At 47.4% G+C, this 22,191-nt stretch overlaps 1 protein-coding gene across 1 annotated transcript in view; it reads right to left on the reverse strand.

Annotated features, from left to right (window-relative positions):
* Window positions 1–20,941, reverse strand: part of LOC309355737 (polyunsaturated fatty acid lipoxygenase ALOX15B-like) — a 43,140-nt gene extending 22,199 nt beyond the window's left edge. Inside the window, exons 1-6 of the mRNA XM_081886829.1 lie at window positions 20,745–20,941; window positions 16,970–17,073; window positions 14,267–14,427; window positions 10,931–11,149; window positions 8,482–8,686; window positions 2,596–2,680 (exon numbers count right to left, since the gene is read on the reverse strand). Of these exons, the coding sequence (XP_081742955.1) occupies window positions 2,596–2,680; window positions 8,482–8,686; window positions 10,931–11,149; window positions 14,267–14,427; window positions 16,970–17,063 (764 nt within the window). The 5' untranslated portion in view covers window positions 17,064–17,073; window positions 20,745–20,941. The remainder of the gene's footprint in view (window positions 1–2,595; window positions 2,681–8,481; window positions 8,687–10,930; window positions 11,150–14,266; window positions 14,428–16,969; window positions 17,074–20,744) is intronic.
* Between the last annotated feature and the right edge of the window lie 1,250 nt (window positions 20,942–22,191).

Raw genomic sequence — 22,191 nt, forward strand, 5'->3', positions numbered from 1 at the left:
ACTAAGCCGCTTCTGGCGAACCAGAGCAGTGCACGGAAACGCCGTTTACCTTCCCGCCGGAGTGGTACCTATTTATCTACTTGCACTGCCGTGCTTTCAAACTGCTAGGTTGGCAGGAGCAGGGACCGAGCAACGGGAGCTCACCCCGTCGCGGGGATTCGAACCGCCGACCTTCTGATCGGCAAGTCCTAGGCTCTGTGGTTTAACCCACAGCCCCACCTTCGGCCCCCTCTATTTCTTCACCCCTCGCTGATAACCTCTGGCCCGCATGACGCAGAGGGGCTATCTGGCAGATCTATTGCAGCCACCTCCCAGTTTCCACCGAAAGCATCTCGTTCGTCCAGTCCCTCATACCTCTCTCTGGACTTAACCATTAGCCCACGAAGCCTCAAGAGGAGAACCACTGCAGGAGACGGCCGGCCGAGTCCAGCAGCGAAGAAGGAACCCTAATGGCTTCATACAAGGTCCAAGTGGCCACCGGGACGTTCTGGGGCTCAGGGACCTTCGACACCGTCTCCATCACCCTAAGCTTGCTTATTTCTTCCTCCCTCCCACTCTTTTTGTGCTGTATCCTTTTATAAAAAACCGGAAGCTGAAAAGCAGGGAATGTCTTCCTTTTTAGACAATCTATAAGCCGCTTGGGAGTCTTTTTCTTTCGGGGGATTAAAAAAGGAAAATCATTTCAATAACGCAGAGAGCGTATTTTACATAAGGATTGGCACTCAAACCCTTAATCGTGGAAACGGACTAGAACGTCCTCATCCCCGCACATAGAAAACTAGGTTAAAACCCTTCTCCCTGACATGCTAGATTTATAGGTGCGGGGATTCTACATACACATCCCGCATTCATGTTCCCCATAATCATTTGAGCTATTAAACTGCAATCTGGAATAAATTGTTCCAGGTGGGGCAGGGAGGCTCAGTGAGGTCCTTGGAAGTGAGTGAGGGGACTAGCTCTTGACAAGTGTGAAATCAAGATGTTTAAGGACTAGTATTGCAAAATTCACCCCCTTTTAAAAACAAAAACCAAATCTTTCAACTCTGTCCTTCTGGGGTGGGGGTATCGTTTAGAGTTTTTGTTGTTGCTGTTATCAATATTATTTACAGATAGGTAGCTGTGTTGGTCTGCCATAGTCAAAACAAAAAAAATCCTTCCAGTAGCACCTTAAAGACCAACTAAGTTAGTTCTTGGTATGAGCTTTTGTGTGCATGCACACTTCTTCAGATACACTGAAACAGAAGTCACCAGACCTTTATATATAGTGAGAAGGTGGGGAGGGGTATTACTCAGAAGGGGGTGGGAATGGGTGATTGGCAGATAGCTGTTATGAGCCATTAGTCTTATAATGATTTATGTGGGAATTGTTCGAACGATAGCAGTGTGCTTTTCGACGTGTTTTATTTATCGTTCATGGCTACTTTGGTTATTTTTGTAGGTCTCTTCATGTTGTAAACCACCTCAGGCTTGGCTTTTGCTATGGAAAGGGGTCCTACAAATTAAATTATGAGGGTGGTGATATTTGGAGAACGCCAAACGAAGTGTAGGCAAGCACGTTTTGTTCCGCCGGGTTTGCTGAAAGACTATTTCATTGGGAAATATTTACGCCGATCTGGCTGACATGCAGCAGCAACGAATGACTCATTGCATGTCAGGAGAAGGGAAGTGAATACAAGTATTTAGAAGAAGCATTTATGTATGCAACAACAGCAGCAAGAATTATATTAGCACAAGCCTGGAAGACAGAAGAAATACCAACGACGGAACAATGGCAAGGGAAACTTACGGAATATGCAGAGACGGGAAAATGAACAGATAAATTACATGAAAAGGGTAACAAAGACTTTAAGAGAGAATGGGAACCATTTGCAACATATATGAGGAGGCAACATAAAGAATTGGGCTCACTGGCAGGGTTTGAACAAACAAACACAATTGCATATAACAAAAAGTAAAACTGTATGTGTCGGGAAATTTTTGGGAAACAACACGCAGGGTGAGTAATAAAACAAAATGGGAATATGAGGGAAGTCCAGGGCAGGTGGTGTGTGGAATATGGAAAATTGTTAGAGAAATATCGTTAGAGGATGTATACATGGAAAAACCAATAAAAAATATTTTTTAAAAAACAAAACAAATATTTAGGAGAAGCTGCTCTCTACAGAGTCGGGTCATTGGTGCATTGAACTCAATTTTGCCCACACTGGCTGGCAGCAGAGGCTTTCCAAGGTATTGTATTTCTTGCTCTATAAGACTCACTTTTTCCCTCCTAAAAAGTAAGGGGAAATGTGTGTGCGTCTTATGGAGCGAATGCAGGCTGCGCAGCTATCCCAGAAGCCAGAACAGCAAGAGGGATTGCTGTTTTCGCTGCACAGCGATCCCTCTTGCTGTTCTGGCTTCTGAGATTCAGAATATTTTTTTTCTTGTTTTCCTCCTCCAAAAACTAGGTGCGTCTTGTGGTCTGGTGCGTCTCATAGAGCGAAAAATATACAGTATCTCTTCCAGCTCCACCTGGGGATCGAACCAGGGACCTTCTTCACCCAAAAGAGGTGCTGTGCCTGCTGAGGTACAGCTCTGAAGGCAAGATCTCCTCACCTGTACGCCTCCTGTCTCGCCTTCACCTCCTCTGCCCGGTGGTGCAGAAGCAACTGGTTTCCGTCATCGTCACAAACCAGTTTGGCTGGAAGGAGAGAAGAAACGGAGCACTGTTGCTTAAAAAGACATTTGCATTTGACACATGAAAACTTTCCACTGGAGAGGGTGGCTTAGCAGACAAGGGCCTGCGAGGTCAGGATTCAAATCCCCACTCAGCCATAAAGCTCGCTGGGCCCCCTTGGGCCAAACACCCTCTCTTGGCCTAAGCCAGCCTCGCAGGGTTGTTGTGTAGGTGGGGGAAGAGAGAGCCAGATACACCACTGTGGAGGAACGGGGAGCTACGACTGCCAACAAAGAAATAAGTCTGAGGTGTCTCTGAGCAGCGACAGCCTCATTTGACTATGATTATTAAAATTCTGACCCGCCCTTCGCCAACAGGTCCCAGAGCAGGTTATGGCAACGGAAAATTCAGAATTGATATGCAAAGCATGTTCGCAGGGTGGTTCTGGAAAATACACTTCTCAACTTCGATAAAATGTTGGAGGGGGGAGCTGGTACGCCCTATCCCACGTAATCCATCACATGAGATAGCCCATACACACCATTTGAATGGCAAAGCCCAACAACTTTTGAAATATTTTCTGAAATATTTTATTAGGGGCGCCAAAGGGACCTCATCCCCGAGGAGTTAGAAAACGAGGCATTGGGAGGGGCTGGCTAATAAATAATCGGCACATAGCCAGTAATTGCATGCAATCAGTCGGGCAAGCCACACAGGCTTGCAATCTATAAATCGGTTGCGGGCAGAGTTTTTGAGAAGCTCGTGTACGGACTGATGGGCCGCGGGGCCATGCAAACTGAGGCTACCTGGGAAAGTCACTTCACCAATTCTTGATAGCTTCCAAGTGGCGGGTTGAAGTGCTCGCTTGGTACGCATATATTGCTTGCTGTTTAGAATAAAATCTTTAATCTTCTCGCTCACTTGTGGTGTGATAGGAATTTTGAGGTCTTAGATATATGGTAATGTTCATAAGCATACCAACCAAGCAAGTACATAGATCAGCAGGCCAACCTGGAACCATTTTGATTCCTAAACTCAGCAAATGTTTTCTCTGCAAGGTCAAAGGGAAATGGAAAAGCCTCCCCATTGTCTCTTTCCTCACAAATCCTGTCTTAAGGGCACGTTTAAGATATGAATAGGGTGTGAGCCTGTGACCTGGCCCAGGAACTAAGTATTTATCATTACGAAAGACTGGCCGGGCTACCCAGGCAATCCAATCAAGTAACCTGCCAGACAGGAGATAAACAACGACAAGAGAAAAACAATATTCAAATTTCTGTTTTAGACCGCCTTTTCTGTGATGTAGGTGTGATGTATCTGAAGGGTGGTCTTAGGGTACACCCCTTCTGTGATGTATGTATGATGTTTCTGGGGGTGGTCTTGATCTACAGGGTGGCAATTTCAAAAGTCTTTATAAGGCCTTGCATGCCATTTTTCTGGGTTCCTCCTCCTCTCCTGCGGGTGAGGGGAGCACCCTGTTGCAACAGATCAATAAAGATCAGGCTTATGAGCTGCTTTGCTTCTCAATATTCTCTGGTTGGCCTCTGTTATCTTCTCCTACCAATAGGGAACCTATGTAAGGACTCTATATGGGCTCTTGGATACCCCATAAGGGAAAGGGCAATTTTTGTTTACAACAGTGGTACCTCGGAACTCGAACGGCTCCGTTTAGACACCGAAACCCCGGATATAAGTGCTCCGGTTTTTGAAAATTCCTCGGAACACAAACGTCCAGTGTGGCTTCCGCTGTTCAAAAACCTATCTGTCACCCGCACCTCGGAAGTAAAACGTTTCGGGAGTCAAATGGTTGTCCGGAACGGATTACGTTCGAGTTTCGAGGTACCACTGTACTTCTGAATCTCATTTTAAAAGAACCACTTTGCAATGGGCAAGACGGGTGTCATTCTGAGCAGACCCGAGTCTTGCCGCCATTTTAATTTTGCCCCCGAGTCCCTCCCTCACCCCATGGCATTGTGGGGAATGTAAACGGTGCGCAGAAAAAACAGAAAGCTCCCTTGTACCAAGTGAAGACCAGGGCTGGATTTAGGTTTGATGAGGCCCTAAGCTACTGAAGGTAATGGGGCCCTTTATATGTCCAGCTGTCCTTTGTCAACAACAAATTGTCACTGTTTTTTTGTGTTGAATATATGCTATATGGTAATTTATGGACCTAGCAGGTATCTAAAGCCATTTGCCCATGTTGCCATGCAACCAGTCCATGCAGAATGTAGGCACCCTATATATAGAAAGGACCAAACCAGTGATATTTTAGGGAGCAGGCTAGCAGGCGGGGCCCATGACTCACATCATAGGAGCCTACACAACACAAAACACTGTTGCTGTATGTAGGTTTTTATTTTATTTGTTTTTTATCTTATATTTTGGAAGTGTACAGGTTTTTTTCCCCTTTAATTTTTTTGCGGCCCCCAAGAGAGTGGGGCCCTAAGCTATAGCTTGTTTAGCTTATACGTAAATCCGGCACTGGTCAAAACCGTCGCTCTGTCTCGCTCAGTACTGTCAACAACACAGCCCAGCAAACTTCGTTCCCCAAGGTTTTAGGCGGGGGGACATTCCCAGCCCTACCGGTGTGGGGGTGGCACAAAGGGCCACAATATGTGTACCCCTGTGAAACCCTGAGTGTGTGGCTAATAGGGAAATTATGGTAATAGAGAAATTAAGAAACTAATAGGGAAAGTTAATAGGGAGCTAAGAAGCTAATAGGGAAATTAAGAAACTGCTGCCTTAAGAAACTGTTGATTCTGCAAGTTCGGGGCAGAAATACAGCTAATACATAAATCACAAGATATAGCACAAAGCTAGAACGTAAGTTGCTACAAGAAGGAACACAGCACACAACAGTGCGGAGGCCATGGGTGGGAATCAAAGCTGCATCAGCAGATGCTCATTGCGCAAGCGTACTAACCTGAAACACATCTCACAACTTGAGTGAGGCAATGATGTACGTGACTGGATGAAATTAAAATGCTTTGTGAAAAAGTTATAAATACCCCCTCTTGCCACAAGGAGGGGGTCGAGACTTGGCGGAACATGCCCTGACGGATCAATAAATGGCCGGACTTCATCTCCTCCCAGGTCCTGAGTTTCACAGTGGTGCCTTGGTTTAAGAACAGCTTAGTTTAGGAACAACTTGGATTAAGAACGCTGCAAACCCAGAAGGAGGTGTTTTGGTTTGTGAACTTTGCCTTGGAAGCAGAACATGTTCCGCTTCCTGTTGTTAATTTTTGTAAATTGAGTCCTCCGCTGCTATGGGAAAACACGCCTTGGTGAAGGAATGTCCGCCGGGTGTGGAGCATACTTCCACCCACAGACAAAGCCACAGCTGTCTGAACATCATGCCCTCTATCTAACCTTTGCTCTCTTAGTGGTCTGCCATGCCTGTCTGTGACATTTGTCTCCATGATACATTGTGCAAGAGCAGAGTGACGCAGTGGAAACAGGTGCCAAAATAACTTTGTACCACCCCTTGATCTCGGGACGGGAAGATATGTAAAGGTCACAGTCCAAAATGTATCTGACTGGTTTTGCATATTGTACTAATAAAAAGAGCCTCAGCAGAGCTAGCTGGCAGCTTGCCTGTACACAGCTCACCTGCATTACCAACTCCCACCTCAAGCCTTCACTTCACCTTAGTTTAAGACCAATAGCTCCCCTCGTGGCTCCCAGGGGTGATAGGATGCTAAGAACAGAGGATCAAAAAGGAAAAAAACCTAAACAACAAAACAGATCCCAAATGAGTCAGCCGGACCATCACAAACAAGACCCATCAATTTTAAAAATGAAAGATACATCCCGCCTTGATATTCAGCCTCCTACAAGAGACAGCCTTTTGTCTCTTTTCTTTTGAAGTGAGAGCTGGACCATAAAGAAGGCTGATAGCCGAAGAATGGATGCTTTCGAATTATGGTCCTGGGGGAGACTCTTGAGAGTCCCATGGACTGCAAGAAGATCAAACCTCTCCATTCTGAAGGAAATCAGCCCTGAGTGCTCACTGGAAGGACAGATCCTGAAGCTGAGGCTCCAAGACTTTGGCCACCTCCTGAGAAGAGAAGACTCCCTGGAAAAGACCCTGGTGTTGGGAAAGATGGAGGGCACAAGGAGAAGGGGAAGACGGAGGACGAGATGGTGGGACAGTGTTCTCGGAGCTACCAGCATGAGTTTGACCAAATTGCGGGAGGCAGTGGAAGACAGGAGTGCCTGGCGTGCTTTGGTCCAGGGTGTCACGAAGAGTCGGACACGACTAAACGACTCAACAACAACAAGAGACAGCGAGGACTTCCTTTCTGTGGAAGAATACGCCTTAACAAACCGTTTCAGGTCATTGCAGCCCTCAACTCAAAACGAAATTTTGGATAGACTAGACCAGTGTTTCCCAACCTTGGGCCTCCAGCTGTTTTTGAACTACAATTCCCATCATCCCTGACCACTGGTCTTGCTAGCGAGGGATGATGGGAGTTGCAGGCCAAAAACATCTGGAGGCCCAAGGTTGGGAAACACTGGACTAGACATACTCAGAAGCAGACTGGTCAAGAAGAACGAACACAATGAGACATCGGAGGGACTACATTTGTGGCCCATGTCCCCTAACTGCCTAGTGGATAGGAGGCTCATTTAAATGCATAGATCCAGATCTCCAACAGCAGCCCCATATGACAAGGCAGGATTAAATCAGGAAGACAAACCTGGTTTAAGAATGCTTTGGTTTAAGAACAGACTTCAGGAACGGATTAAGCTTGTAAACCAAGGTACCACTGTACTTACAACAGACTTAGGGGTTTTTATAGGGTTTGACCCCTTCCAATATTTGGCGTCTCGGTGGTTGGACTTCAGACCAAGCAATGCTCTTCCTCTGAGCTACAAGGTGCCCCCAGCCCTGCCTTTGGGGCCACAGTCTGGAATTATTTTCTGGAGGGAAGTGGGCCGACCGATGCCAGCCACCTCCAAGAGTTCACATACGATACATATTCTGGACTCACAGCTGTCCATGGAGGCGCAGGTCAATTCTGCGTCCAGGGCGGCTGTTTATCAGCTCCATCTGGTATGCAGGATGAGACCCTCCCTGCCCGCAGACTGTCTCGCCAGAGTGACGCATGCTCTGGTTATCTCCCGCTTGCACATTGCAATGCGCTCTATGAAGGGCTATCTTTGAAGGTGACCCGGGAACTGCAACTAATCCAGAATGTGGCAGCTAGACTGGTGACTGGGAGCGGCTGCCGAGACCATATAACAGCAGTCCTGAAAGACCTTCATTGGCTCCCAGTACGTTTTTGAGCACAGTTCAAAGTGTAGGTGCTAAGCTTGAAAGCCCTAAACGGCCTCAAAGGCCCAGTATACCTGAAGGAGCGTCTCCACCCCCATCGTTCTGCCCGGGACTGAGATCCAGCTCCGAGGGTCCTCTGGCAGTTCCCTCATTGCGAGAAGCAAAGCTACAGGGAACCAGGCAGAGGGCCTTCTCGGTGGTGGCGCCCGTCCTGTGGAACGCCCTCCCATCAGACGTCAAGGAAATAAACAACTACCTGACTTTTAGAAGGCATCTGAAGGCAGCCCTGTTTAGGGAAGCTTTTAATGTTTAATAGATTATTGTATTTTAATATTCTGTTGGAAGCCGCCCAGAGTGGCTGGGGAAACCCAGCCAGATGGGTGGGGTATAAATAATAAATTATTATTATTATTATTAACCAATGGGGTGGGATGATGACACTATCTCTGTGATTCCCGGCAGAAGGGACTTGGCGACCTGGGAGAGTTCGCCCTGCGTCGCCGTCCCAGCGAAGGCCTTCTCTGCAGGGATGCTCCTAGCGCCTCACCTGTCCCGTCTCTCAGCTCCAGGGTCGTGTACCCCTCGATCCACTGGTAGCAGGGAAAGCGGTACGTCTCTCCCTGTGGGGTGACGAGCTGGACAAAGTTGCAGTACCAGCTGTCCTCGGGGAAGAAGAGGTAGGGTTCCTTGTGGAGCTGGACTAGCAGAATCGGGCCCAGCTCCCCATCGCTGGGCACCTTGTATTCATCCACCTGCGGAAAGAAAAGGGCAACCGCTGATTCACCACTAAAATGTTTTGCTAAAATGTATAGGGCAAGAACTAAGGAGTGTTGGAAATGCAAAGAAAAGGAAGGTATCTTTTACCGCATGGGGTGGACTTGTAAAAAGGTAAAGGCTTTTTGCATTTATACTTTTGTAAAAAAGCCAGAAGCCTTTTTGTTAGGAATAACAGAATCAGAAGGGATTATAAACTTTTTCAATATGCAGTAACAGAAACAAGAACCTTAATGGCCCAAAAATGGAAGCAAGAGGATCTACCGACTCTTGAAGAGTGGAGAATGAAACTTATGGATTACGCAGAATTGGACAAAATGACTGGGAAAATTAGATACCAAAAAGACCACAAATTCATCGAGGACTGGGGAAAGTTTACGGATTATCTGGAAAATAGATGTGATGTACAGAGGCTTTGTGATTTTAAAGAGGCTTTGTGATTGTTAAAGATGTACTGTAAAAGAAAAAGAGAAGTGTTAAGTTACTATTAACTGGCAATACAAGACACGAAAAATGCGTACTGAATAAGAAATATGGATGATTGGTGGAGGAGCTGGTGGAAGTTCAAAAATTGTAAAATACGAGAATAAGATTGTGTTGAATAATTTGTAAAAGAAAATTTAATAAAAAAAATTTAAAAAAAGGAATATTAAATCATCTATAGCCTGAAAAAAAAGGCTTTTGGGGAAATGATATATACTGAGTTAAAGAAAATGTTCAAAAACACTTTTGTTAAAAAACCAGAAGCCTTTGAGCAGCGGTAAAGTTTCCAGCTTGTTTTACCCCCTTTTGAACTATGGGGGATATATAAGACTAAAGCCTGCTGACTAGATATTGGAGATTAGACCCCAGGGGGCCAGATAGGAAAACCGTGAGAATTACTCTCACTGTACATGACTGCAGCACAGAAGAAAAGGCACAAGGCTCAGTGGGAAAAGGAGATTTTAAAGTAAGTACTGCCGTTGCTACCTCTGTCCCCCTGACTCAAACAGCAACGGGGGTAACTGAGAGTTAAACGAGTGGGATTTGAAATAACGTAGCAGTTGATTATTGGACTGTATTATATTGCTAAAAGTGGGCAGAGAAAAAAGAAAGGGAAAGACTGAAAAGTGGAATTCTAAACAGAAACAACAAGAAGGACCAACGAAAGAAGAGTGGCAGATGAAGACGATGGACTTTGCAGAACTTAGAAACAGAAAAATCAGAAACAGGCATGATCAAGTATTCCAAAAGGACTGGAGTAAATTTATAACATATTTGAAAGAACATTGTAAGCAATAAACATCACTAGCAGGGTAGTCTGGAGACTTGCAATGAGAAATTTTCTTCCTTTTTTATATTTATTTAAATTCTGAGGTATTTCGTAATGAGTGTAATTAGAATTGGAAAACGTATAGAATGCTATGATATAAAGGTTAATTCTGAAATCTATGAGGCGGGAGGGAAGGAAGTGGACAGGCTCTAAAGCAGGGATCAACAACCTAAAGCCCAAGGGCCACAAGCGGCCGACGGGGGTCGTTTAACTGGCCCCCGAGCCGCCCCCGGACCAAGCCGCCTGCTCGGCGAGTCCCCGTGGGGATTCGCTTCCGCAGTGCTGGAAATCGCATCTGCGCAGACGCAGAAAATCACGGGCACAATCCACAGAGGGATCTCTACTGGAGTGAGCCAGCCCAGGCGAGGTAAACATTGCTGATTCTTGCTCTAGAGAGCCAGAGAGGTAAAGCGAATAATAATAATAATAATAATAATAATAATAATAATAATAATGTATTATTTATACCCTGCCCATCTGGCTGGATTTCCCCAGCCACTCTGGGCTGCTTCCAACAGAACATTAAAATACAATAACCTATTAAACATTAATAGATGTCTTCTAAAAGTCTGGTAGTTGTTTTTGACATCTGGTGGGAGGGAGTTCCACAGGGCGTGTGCCACCACCGAGAAGGCCCTCTGTCTAGTTCCCTGTAACTTGGCTTCTCACCGTGAGGGAACCGCCAGAAGGCCCTCAGCACTGGACCTCAGCGTCTGGGCAGAATGATGGGGGTGGAGACGCTCCTTCAAATAATAATGTGGTTATATATTGTTAAATGGAAAACGGATAAAAATTATTTACATATATATATATATATAAAGAATTACAGTGGAGAGACGACCTCCTCAGGCCCCCCAAAGTCCCTGCCTCCCCACCCCACCCCAAAGTCCACCTCTCAAGATCCTCTCACCGCTCCGGGGGCAAAGTCCTTTCCAGTGTTGTTCAGCGTCTGCTTGGGGCTGCTGCCCCTCGAGCCCACCAGGGTGATGGAGACGGTGTCGAAGGTCCCCGAGCCCCAGAACGTCCCGGTGGCCACTTGGACCTTGTATGAAGCCATTAGGGTTCCTTCTTCGCTGCTGGACTCGGCCGGCCGTCTCCTGCAGTGGTTCTCCTCTTGAGGCTTCGTGGGCTAAAGGTTAAGTCCAGAGAGAGGTATGAGGGACCGGACGAACAAGATGCTTTCGGTGGAAACTGGGAGGTGGCTGCAGTAGATCTGCCAGATAGCCCCTCTGCGTCATGCGGGCCAGAGGTTATCAGCGAGGGGTGAAGAAATAGAGGGGGCCGCGGGTGGGGCTGTGGGTTAAACCACAGAGCCTAGGACTTGCTGATCAGAAGGTTGGCAGTTCGAATCCCCATGACGGTGTGAGCTCCTGTTGCTCAGTCCCTGCTCCTGCCAACCTAGCAGTTCGAAAGCACCTCAAAGTGCAAGTAGATAAATAGGTACCACTCCGGCGGGAAGGTAAACGGCGTTTCCGTGCGATGCTCTGGTTTGCCAGAAGCTGCTTAGTCATGCTGGCCACATGACCCGGAAGCTGTACGCTGGCTCCCTCGGCCAATAAAGCGAGATAAGCGCCGCAACCCCAGAGTCAGCCACGACTGGACCTAATGGTCAGGGGTCCCTTTACCTTTAACTCCCATGGGGATGGCTGGGCAGGAGGCAGGGAGCCAACAGCAGGGGGAGCCAGAGGCAACGGCTGGTGGAGCCAACTAAGTCTAGATTCGACCCCGTCCTCTTCCTCCCCAAGGAGCAATGAAAAGACTAAGGCTGGAGGAAGCTAGTTGTAAGAAGGCAGGCTGGATCATAGCCCTGTTTCTCTAATGGTCCAGCCTCTGCTGACAGAGGGCCACACGTGAAACCAGTTTGAGCTTAGCATTCCTTAATGGGGTGGTGCAAACCAGGACAGGATGAAGAGAGCTGGGTGCTGCAAATTCTTTAGCCTGAGGCACAAGTTCTCAGAAGCTTCTATTTGTGAGGCAGAGCTTTACGGCCAACCCACCCATCCTCTCTGCCTGAGGGTTTGTGGTGCTGACCTTTAAAACCCTAAAGGCCTTCGGCCCTATATACTGAAAAGAGCATCTCCACCCCCCATCGTTCTGCCCGGACACTGAGGTCCAGCTCTGAGGGTCTTCTGGCTGTTCCCTCCCTGCGAGAAGTGAGGTTGCAGGGAACCAGGCAGAGGGCCTTCTCGGTGGTGGCGCCCGCCCTGTGGAACACCCTCCCTTCAGATGCCAAGGAGATAACTATTTGACTTTTAGGAGACATCCGAAGGCAGTCCTGTACAGTCGTATCTTGGAAGTCAAACGGAATCTTTTCCGGAAGTCCGTTCAACTTCCAAAACCAAAGCGCGGTTTCCAGTTAGCTGCCAGAAGCTCCTGCAGCCAATGGGAAGCCCCGTCGGACGTTCAGCTTCCAAAAATAGTTCGCCAACCGGAACAGTCACTTCCAGGTTTGCGGCGTTCGGGAGCCAAAACATCCGAGAACTGAGCTGTTTGACTTCCAAGGTACGCCTGTATAAGGAAGTTTTTAATGATTAGTGTTTTGTTGTGTTTAAAATATTTTGTTGGGAGCTGCCCAGTGTGGCTGCGGCAACGCAGTTAGATGGGCGGCAAATAATAATAATAATAATAATAATAATAATAATAATAATAAATTATCTTCAAAATGGACCTGGTGGCTCTTCAGACAGAGACAGCTTTCCAACATTCTGATGGCTTTAAAATAGAGGACTATCCTCTTTGTTTTTGTTTTTTTATAATAATATTTATTAAAAATTTTGTTTAAACAGAAAGAAAACATACAGAATAACATATAATTTTTCAATACCCACATTTCATTCACCTCATTGGCCTTCCTCGCAACTCTCGTTCCTGCATTCCAAAATCTCAAACTTTACCCAGCAATTTATTGCCTTGTTTCAATTCTTATAATATAATTTTCCAATATTATATCCCTAATTTTAAATAATTTAGATCCCGACTTTAAAAACTTAATTTTAACATAGTGTTTATCCAAAATTTATCTTTTCTTTTGATTACATTTATCTTCATATTCCTTTTAACTAACTTATTGGTGCCGTATTGTTGCTAATCTTACATCTTTCCTAACATTCATACAATTTACAGTGTTTTTGTAAATAGTCCTTAAATTTCTTCCAATCCTCCTCCACAACTTCTTCTCCCAGGTCTCGGATTCTGCCAGTCATTTCCGCCAGGAGGACTATCCTCTTTGAAGGAGGCTGCACAGCCACTTGGGAGGGGGGGTCAAAACCAGCACCCCCTAAAGACTGTGGGATTAGACTGATGGTCAAAATGGCACATCCCAGAAGTCTCCCACAGCAGCTGCCCAAATTTTTTCCAATAAAGTTTTCTGTGAGAAGCTTCCAATCGTTCTCATTATACTTCTTTATCATCTTGATTTTGTCGCACCGTTTGTTTTATATATTTTCCCATATAGCCCTCTAAGCTGTTTATTCCATTTATTTATTGTACAGTACACAAGTATCATTCAATTTTTTTACCAAACTGCGGGAGGCTGCGGGAGGCAGTGGAAGACAGGAGTGCCTGGCGTGCTCTGGTCCATGACTAAATGACTAAACAACAACAGTCATTCAATTCTGCTAGGATGGTATCATTTTTACAATATAGTCTTATATATTTCTTAAATATTTTCCATCCTTCTTTTCCTTTTTCATTTAAGCCTCTCCTGATTTTCCCGGTCAGCTTTGCTAATTGGAAATACTCTATCAGGAGTGTTTGCTAATCTGTTATTGTTGGTGTTTTTTCGAATTTCCAACTTCCGGCTACAAGTATTCTTGCAGCCGTGATTGCGTACATAAACAGTAAAGGTAAAGGGACCCCTGAGCGTTAGGTCCAGTCGTGGACAACTCTGGGGTTGCGCGCTCATCTCGCTTTATTGGCCAAGGGAGCCGGTGTCCAGCTTCCGGGTCCTGTGGCCAGCATGACTAAGCTGCTTCTGGCGAACCAGAGCAGTGCACAGAAACGGCGTTTACCTTCCCGCCGGAGCGGTACCTATTTATCTACTTGCACTGGTGTGCTTTCAAACTGCTAGGTTGGCAGGAGCAGGGACCGAGCAACGGGAGCTCACCCCGTCGCAGGGATTCGAACCGCCGACCTTCTGATCGGCAAGTCCTAGGCTCTGTGGGTTAAAACCCGCGTCCCCCACATAAACAGTGGTCTTGCCCAAATTTTAAGATCCTGCTTTCTGCTGAAAGGACGGAAGAGTTACCTGCGGCTCTTTCTGGAGATGGGTGTGATTCTCCAGGGAAGCGGGGCCCCTTCCTTGGGCCCCCAGAAAGCCAGCAGGGAATCGAGAACATCGGCGGGCCCCATTCAGAGGCCTCCTGCTCCCCAGGAAAGCCTCCATTTCCCACCGGGCGGCATCGTAAGCTACGGAGACAGAAAATGTTTATTTAAATCTCCTTGGCGGCTTGCTGGCCATTTCTCGCTTCAGGCAGACACTGTGTTTATTGATTCAGGGCGGAAGAGAAGAGGCACTGGAATGCTCCACAGAGTACAGGGCCAAGCAGGCAGCTGTCATCCTGACACCGTGACCCAGGATTATAAGAAATTTAAGGTCTTATATATGTAATAAATCGCCGAAGAATTGATGCTTTTGATTTATGGTGCTGGAGGAGACTCTTGAGAGGCCCATGGACTGCAAGAAGATCAAACCTCTCCATTCTTAAGGAAATCAGCCCTGAGTGCTCACTGGAAGGACAGATCCTGAAGCTGAGGCTCCAATACTTTGGCCACCTCATGAGAAGAGAAGACTCCCTGGAAAATACCCTGATGAGGGAAAGATGGAGGGCACAAGGAGAAGGGGACGACAGAGGATGAGATGGTTGGATAGTGTCTTCGAAGCTACAAACATGAGTCTGACCAAACTGCGGGAGGCAGTGGAAGACAGAAGTGCCTGGTGTGCTCTGGTCCAGGGGGTCATGAAGAGTCGGACACGACTAAATGACTAAACAACAACAGCAAATATGTAATTAATGTTCATAGATGTTCCAGCCAAGCATGTACATAGATGTGTGGGCTGCATGTCTGAAGCAGCACAGGAAGACAGCCCTGAAACCATTTTGACTCCCAAGCTGACCAAATGTTTCTCTGCAAGGAGGGAGGAGGTGAAAATTCGTTCTTAACCTGAAACTGTCCTTATCCTGAGGTACCACTTTAGCTAATGCGGCCTCTTGCTGCCGCCGGAGCACGATTTCTGTTCTCATCCTGAAGCAATGTTCTTAACCCAAGGTACTATTTCTGGGTTAGCGGAGTCTGTAACCTGAAGCGTCTGTAACCTGAAGCATCTGTAACCCGAGGTACCACTGTAATTACCATTTCAAAGGAATGCGCAGACTGCCAGGAAAGGCAATCAGATAAGGCATTATCAGATAACCTAGCAGACAGGAACAACAACAACATTCAAATTTCTGTTGTAGACCACCTTTTCTGTGATGTGGGTATGATGTTTGTGGGAGGTGGTCTTGGGTTACACCCCTTCTGTGATGTATGTATGATGTATGGAGGGGTGGTCTGGAGCTCCAGGGCGGGCAATTTAAAATTTAAAATAAGGGCAGGCACACCTTTGTTCTGGGTCCTCCTCCTTTCCTGCGTGTGAGGGGAGCACCCTCTTGCAACAGCTTTAATAAAGATCAGGCTTACTAGCTGCTTTGCTTCTCAATATTCTCTGGTTGGTCTCTGTTATTTTCTCCTACCAATAGGGAACCCACTTAAGGACTCTATACGGACTCTTGGATAAGGGAAGAAGGGCAGATTTTGTTTATAACACCCACATCCTATTTTATCGCTGCTTCCCCATGCTAGAGCTGTCGTGGCTCCCACCGGGGATGAACTCAAACTCAGGGGGTGGTTTGCACCAAACGCTTTGAAGCGCAGGGCCTCGCCGCACGTATTATGCAAACCGCTGCCCAGTGGGCAGTGCGCATGGCTGCACAAATGCAGAGCAGGCAACAGACATGGCTACTCAAGCAGAGGCGCTGATCCATCCGCGATGTGCACCCGGGAACCCCCAAAGAGGCGGGCACAACTTTGCACGGCCGGCAGCTCCTATCTTCAGCAACCTGGCGAGTCTCTGAGAGGCCCGAACCAGCCTTTTCCCCACGTGGAGGTGTGGTAAGGGGAGGGGCTTCCCCTGTTGGATTTCTGCCTGCCACACAGCTGTCACAGGCGCAGGATTTCTGCCGGGGGGGAATAGCGGATGCTCAGATTAAGTACGCAATTGCCCTGGGTGTGGACCACCAGGCCGGGATTATTCCTTAGGGCATGGGTAGGCCAACTAATGCCCAGGGGCCGGATGTGGCCCAATTGCCTTCTTAATCCAGCCTGCGGACGGTCCGGGAATCAGCGTGTTTTTACATGAGTAGAATGTGTGCTTTTATTTCAAATGCATCTCTGGGTTATTTGTGGGGCCTGCCTGGTGTTTCTACATGAGTAGAATGTGTGCTTTTATTTCAAATGCATCTCTGGGTTATTTGTGGGGCATAGGAATTTGTTCATTATTATTTTTCCAAAATACTGTATAGTCCGGACCCCCTACAAGGTTTGAGGGACAGTGGACTGGCCCCTTGCTGAAAAAGTTTGCTGACCCCTGCCTTAGGGCATGGGTAGGCCAACTAAGGCCCGGGGGGCCGCATCCGGCCCAATCGCCTTCTAAATCTGGCCCGTGGACGGTCCGGGAATCAGCGTGTTTTTACATGAGTAGAATGTGTCCTTTTATTTAAAATGCATCTCTGGGTTATTTGTGGGGCATAGAAATTCATTCATTCCCCCCCCCCTCCAAAATATAGTCCAGCCCCCCACAAGGTCTGAGGGACAGCGGACCGGCCCCCTGCTGAAAACGTTTGCTGACCCCTGCCTTAGGGCTCCATGCTGTTTTTTCCCCACCACATGGACATTACCAGAGACCAATCACCTGCTCCTGGAGCGCTGCTGGTGCAGAGGATTCTGCGGGCGCCCTCAAATCTCTTCCAGCGCTCCTTTACCTTCCAGAATACCTTCAGCCTCATCTTCGAGGTCCTTGGAAAAGAGAAAAAGAGAAAGGGTAGGAATCCAGGCAGGTTTTTCCAGGAAGCCAAATGCCACACATTCCTAACCTGGGGGCGGATGTCAAGACTGGAACCCGCCGTTTTATTTTTAACTTTGCCGTTTGCATAGGAACATGGAAAAGCGCCCAGCACTGACGCAGACTGTTAGTTCAGGGCTGGTAACAGGGGCCGGCAGCAATTCTGCTTTCTGAAGCCTTTGCCAGGATCAGGCCAGTGGCCTACCTGGTCTAGCATCCTGTTCTCACAGTGGACAAGCAGATGCCCTATAAGGGAACCCATAAGCAGGATCTGAGCACAAGAACAACACTTCCCCCTTCTGTAGTCTTAGATGGTCCTCTGACCATAGAAGCAGGGCAGAGCCATTGTGGCTGTATTATTATTATTATTATTATTATTATTATTATTATTATTATTATTTTATTATCATCATTGCTAGGAACCATCAATGCCCCTCTCCTTCATGAGTCTGGCGAATCCTCTTTTTAAAGCCATCCAGGCCATCCTTGTGGCAGGGAGTTCCATAGTCTAACTCTGCGCTGGATGAAGAAGCACCTTTTTAAACTGTCCCAAATCTTCCAACACTCGACTTCTGGCAAGTGAGCCATATCTGAACCAGTCCTGGCCCAAATTACAAGAATGAGGGTTCTGGAGCAGATCTGTTCTAAGCACCTTTTCACGCCGAAATCTTAAGCATGCTTCCCAAGGAGTTTGCCGCATGGAGCAGGAGGGAGGGCTTGGGGCTCATCCGCAGGTACCTTTCCTCCACATTTTCCAGGCGTGGTCTGTGTTTTAAAGCTCCATGTCCGACTTCTCTTTCATTTTGTTTTGTTTTTTTAGCTCCAGAGCTTTTCCCGCGGAAATCTGCTCTTTACCGCAGAATTGGAACAAACAGCAATATGCAGAAAGCCCAAATTGCCGTTTGTTGTGCTTTAGCTTTAAAGAGCGGGTTTTCACAGGAAAAGCTCCAGAGGCAGGGAGAGCTCATAAAAGTTGGAAGGGACCCTGACGGTCACCTGGTCTTACCCCATGCAATGCAGAAATATGCAGCTGTCCCGTATGAGGATCAAACCTGCAACCCAGGCATTATCAGCACCACACTCTAACCAACTGAGCTATAAGCCTTTAGTTCGGGTAAGCCCTTTGCTCAGAGTAAACATGCATAGGATGACTCTGCAAGGAGGGAGGAAGGATGAATTCAATTCAGTTCCCATTTAAAGCTAAACTTTTTTTTTTCTTTCTCTGAAGCAATGCAGCCGTTCTTGAAAAGCTCTCTGAACTTTGCAAAGCAGTTCTCCCACCAAGTACAAAAACACATCTGCTCATATGTGCTCATATTGTAGAATATAACATACACAAAGCACATTATATCAGAGGGGAAATGCAAAAATGTGCATACTGTATTTAAGGGAAACCAGATACAAACACATATTTAGACATTTAGAAAGTTGATGCAAGTCTTCACCAGTTTTTAGCTTATTAAAGGTAAAAGGACCCCTGACCATTAGGTCCAGTCGTGGCCGACTCTGGGGTTGCAGCGCTCATCTTGCTTTATTGGCCGAGGGAGCCGGTGTACAGCTTCTGGGTCATGTGGCCAGCAGGACTAAGCCGTTCTGGCGAACCAGAGCAGCGCACGGAAACGCCGTTTACCTTCCTGCCGGAGCGGTACCTATTTATCTACTTGCACTTTGACGTGCTTTTGAACTGCTAGATTGGCAGGAGCAGGGACCGAGCAACGGGAGCTCACCCCATCGCAGGGATTCGAACCGCTGACCTTCTGATCAGCAAGTCCTAGGCTCTGTGGTTTAACCCACAGCGCCACCCGCGTCTTTTTAGCTTATTAACTTTCCCCAAACCCTAAATCATGGTTGTTAATTCTTCTTACTGATGATTTTTTATTTTTGCTTTATCCTTTTTTGTAAAAGAGGGTTTGTTTGTTTTACAATCAAGCGGCATAATCAATTGTATGAAGTAAATAAACAATGCATTTTGAAAGGTGTATATTTGGAGAAATTTGCACTGTAACACTGATGGCTTTCTCCCGGATGAGTCCCAAACGGGTGCAGAAATTTGGAGAGCCAAACTTTCCTAAGAGTAGAAAAAAACGAGAGCAAACAAGCAGTATCAACGTATATCTGAAGGAGCGTCTCCACCCCCATCATTCTGCCCGGACGCTGAGGTCCCGCTCCGAGGGCCTTCTGGCGGTTCCCTCCCTGCGAGAAGTGAGGCTACAGGGAACCAGACAGAGGGCCTTCTCGGTGGTGGCGCCCGCCCTGTGGAACGCCCTCCCACCAGATGTCAAAGCGATAAACAACTACCTGACATTCAGAATACATCTTAAGGCAGCCCTGTTCAGGGAAGCTTTTAATGTGTGATATTTTACTGTATTTTTGGTTTTTATGGAAGCCGCCCAGAGTGGCTGAGGAGGCCCAGCCAGATGGGCGGGGTATAAATAATAAATTATTATTATTATTATCCTCAAGCGCAAATCTGTGCCCTTTCCCAGCTGTGCCACACAAGGCACTATTCTGAGACACAGGCCGTGCGGGAAAAGGTTGCACTTTTTCTATTTCTGCCTGCAATAAAAGCAGCCTGGCTAGAATGCCGTGCTGCTCAAACTGCTCTGAATTACTGCAGCTTAGAATGGAGCCTTTGCATCATCGGACAATGTCAACACGCCGCCAGCAAAACATCTTGTGGTCTTGAGCCTTGACAGGGGAAACACTGGACGGCTAAAAGGGTGAGTATTATTTACTTATGGCATTTACAACCCCTTTTCTCTCTCTAAGGAATTCAACAGCAGCATCCACGGTTTCCTCCCTCAATTAATGCCCACAACAACCCTGCGAGGCAGGTTCGGCTGAGAGGCAGCGACTGGCCCCAGGCCACCCAGCGAGCTCCATGGCCCAGTGGGGATCTGAAGCCTGGCCTCCCAGGTCCCGGTCCAACACTCTAACCACTGCACCACACTGCCCTGCCGATCACCAGTCTTTGCTTATACAAATCTGTGGTTCTAAGCCTCCTTTTTTTTGCATTTTCCAAACACACACGCATGCACGCACGCACACCACTGTGTCCGGCCAGCGGGTTTAGCTGCCACGATGAGGACTAGAATATTGCACGGGCTGCTCTTTTTGCAAGGAGCCTTCCCTCCACGCCAGAGACCTTTTGGCAACTGGGGCAGAAGAAGAAAGCAGGTGATCGTGGCGAGGAGAAAAGATGACAGAGAGAGGGAAAACCCCCTAAGGACAAGGCTCAAAGGCACCCTATGGCGGCGCATCTTGGTGCATTGCAACAGTGGCGTAGCGTGGGGGGCAGGGGGGGCCGGCCGCACCGGGCGCAACATCTGGGGGTTAGGGGGCGCAAACCCATGGGTTAGGGGGTGCAAATTACTTGCCTTGCCCCGGGTGCTGACAACCCATGCCACGCCACTGCATTGCAACCTCTGAGAGGCTATGCTGGGAACACAGAGGCAGGACCCCCTGAGAACAGAGAGGACCTACAGAGCTTCCCTGCCTTCTCACCCAGCTGGAGACTGGTGCCCTCTATGAATTGGGCTGCAGTGATGCGGGAGAGTTTGCCCAAGTTTGGGGAGGGGGCTAAGTGGCTCTCCCTCCCACCCTCAGGCCTCCCCAGGGTGCTCACCTGTCTCTGGCTGCCCTGATGAAGAAGGCAGATTGGGCCACACCGGCTGGGGCAGTCAGGCAGCAAAGGCGAAAGGCTCCGGGATGCACCGAACGAGTTGAGATATTTTCTCCTCCTCCAGCTGGCTTTCCACTTTGCTTCCTCTTTGGGGTAGGTGTGGGGAGGAGCTGTCCGTGCTCGAGGGAGTGGCAGAATTCGTGCTTTCACTAGCACTCTTTGGAGAGGAAGGCGCATTCTTCGTGGCGCCCAGCCAAGTAGACGGCACAGACTTCTCCAGCAGGCCCCGGATTCCATTTTTTTTTAAATAAGATATTTATTAACATTTTTAGAGGTACAAAAAGAGAAAACAAAAAACATCATTTTAAACAACAAAAAAGAGAGAAAATACAAAAATAAAAATAAAAAAGAAAGAGCAGAGAATTAAAATCCATTAAGCAAAAAGAAAAAACAAGGAAAAATACAACAAAGCTGCCCATTACTTATATTTCATTAGCTTATTTCCCTGACCTCCTCGCACCTCCCTTTTTTGTATTCTAGGTCAATTATCCATTCCAGCAAATCCTTTCCCTCTTTTCAAATTTTTGTCCTGCAATTTATCTTGATATTGATATAACTTTACTTTCCCTCCTTTCACCAATTAACAGTCCGTTTTTTCCTAAATCTTTGTAACATTTCTGCTAAAATCACATAAATTCATTCCAACGTCATTCTAACATTCATTAATTTTGCAATGTTTCTGTAAATAGTCTTTAAATTTCTTCCAATCTTCTTCCACCGACTCTTCTCCCTGGTCTCGGATTCTGCCAGTCATTTCCGCCAGTTCCATGTAGTCCATCAACTTCATCTGCCATTCTTCCCGGGTGGGTAGATCTTGTGTCTTCCAATACTTTGCAATAAGTATTCTTGCTGCTGTTGTAGCATACATAAAGAAAGTTATATCCTTCTTTAGCACCAATTGGCCGACCAGCAGGCCCTGGATTCCAGGCCACGGGGTGGGAAGAAAAACCGAGGCGAGGGCCCTCGTGGATTCAAGGAACGAGGTGCCCACAACCCTGTCTTGCTCCAGGAAACTGGGTCTGTCAGAAGGATCGGCAGGGCAGGTGTGGATTTGCATGGCAGGGCGAGGAACAGGAAGCCACCGAGGGGCAGAAATGGCCAGTGGCCTTGCCACGGAAGGAGCCACAACTGCAGGCCGTGGCGGCGTGGTTCAGATTTCCCCGTCTGCGAAAGAGGGAACTGCTGAGCGCCGGACCACAGAGGTCAGCCTGAGGTCTTTGTCTTTTGCATGGACACCAACATCTTCCTGAAATGTTTGCAAGATGTTGAGAAATTGTACAGAAATTGGTTTGTTTTTAAACTGAACAGGATCAGGCGCCCCACCAACGGAGACTGGGGGCCGCAACGGTTAGAGTTTCGGATCAGGGCCCAGGAGAGGCCAGGGTTCGAA

Source organism: Podarcis melisellensis, assembly GCF_964234715.1.
Source record: "Podarcis melisellensis genome assembly, chromosome: 13".
NCBI lineage: Eukaryota > Metazoa > Chordata > Lepidosauria > Squamata > Lacertidae > Podarcis > Podarcis melisellensis.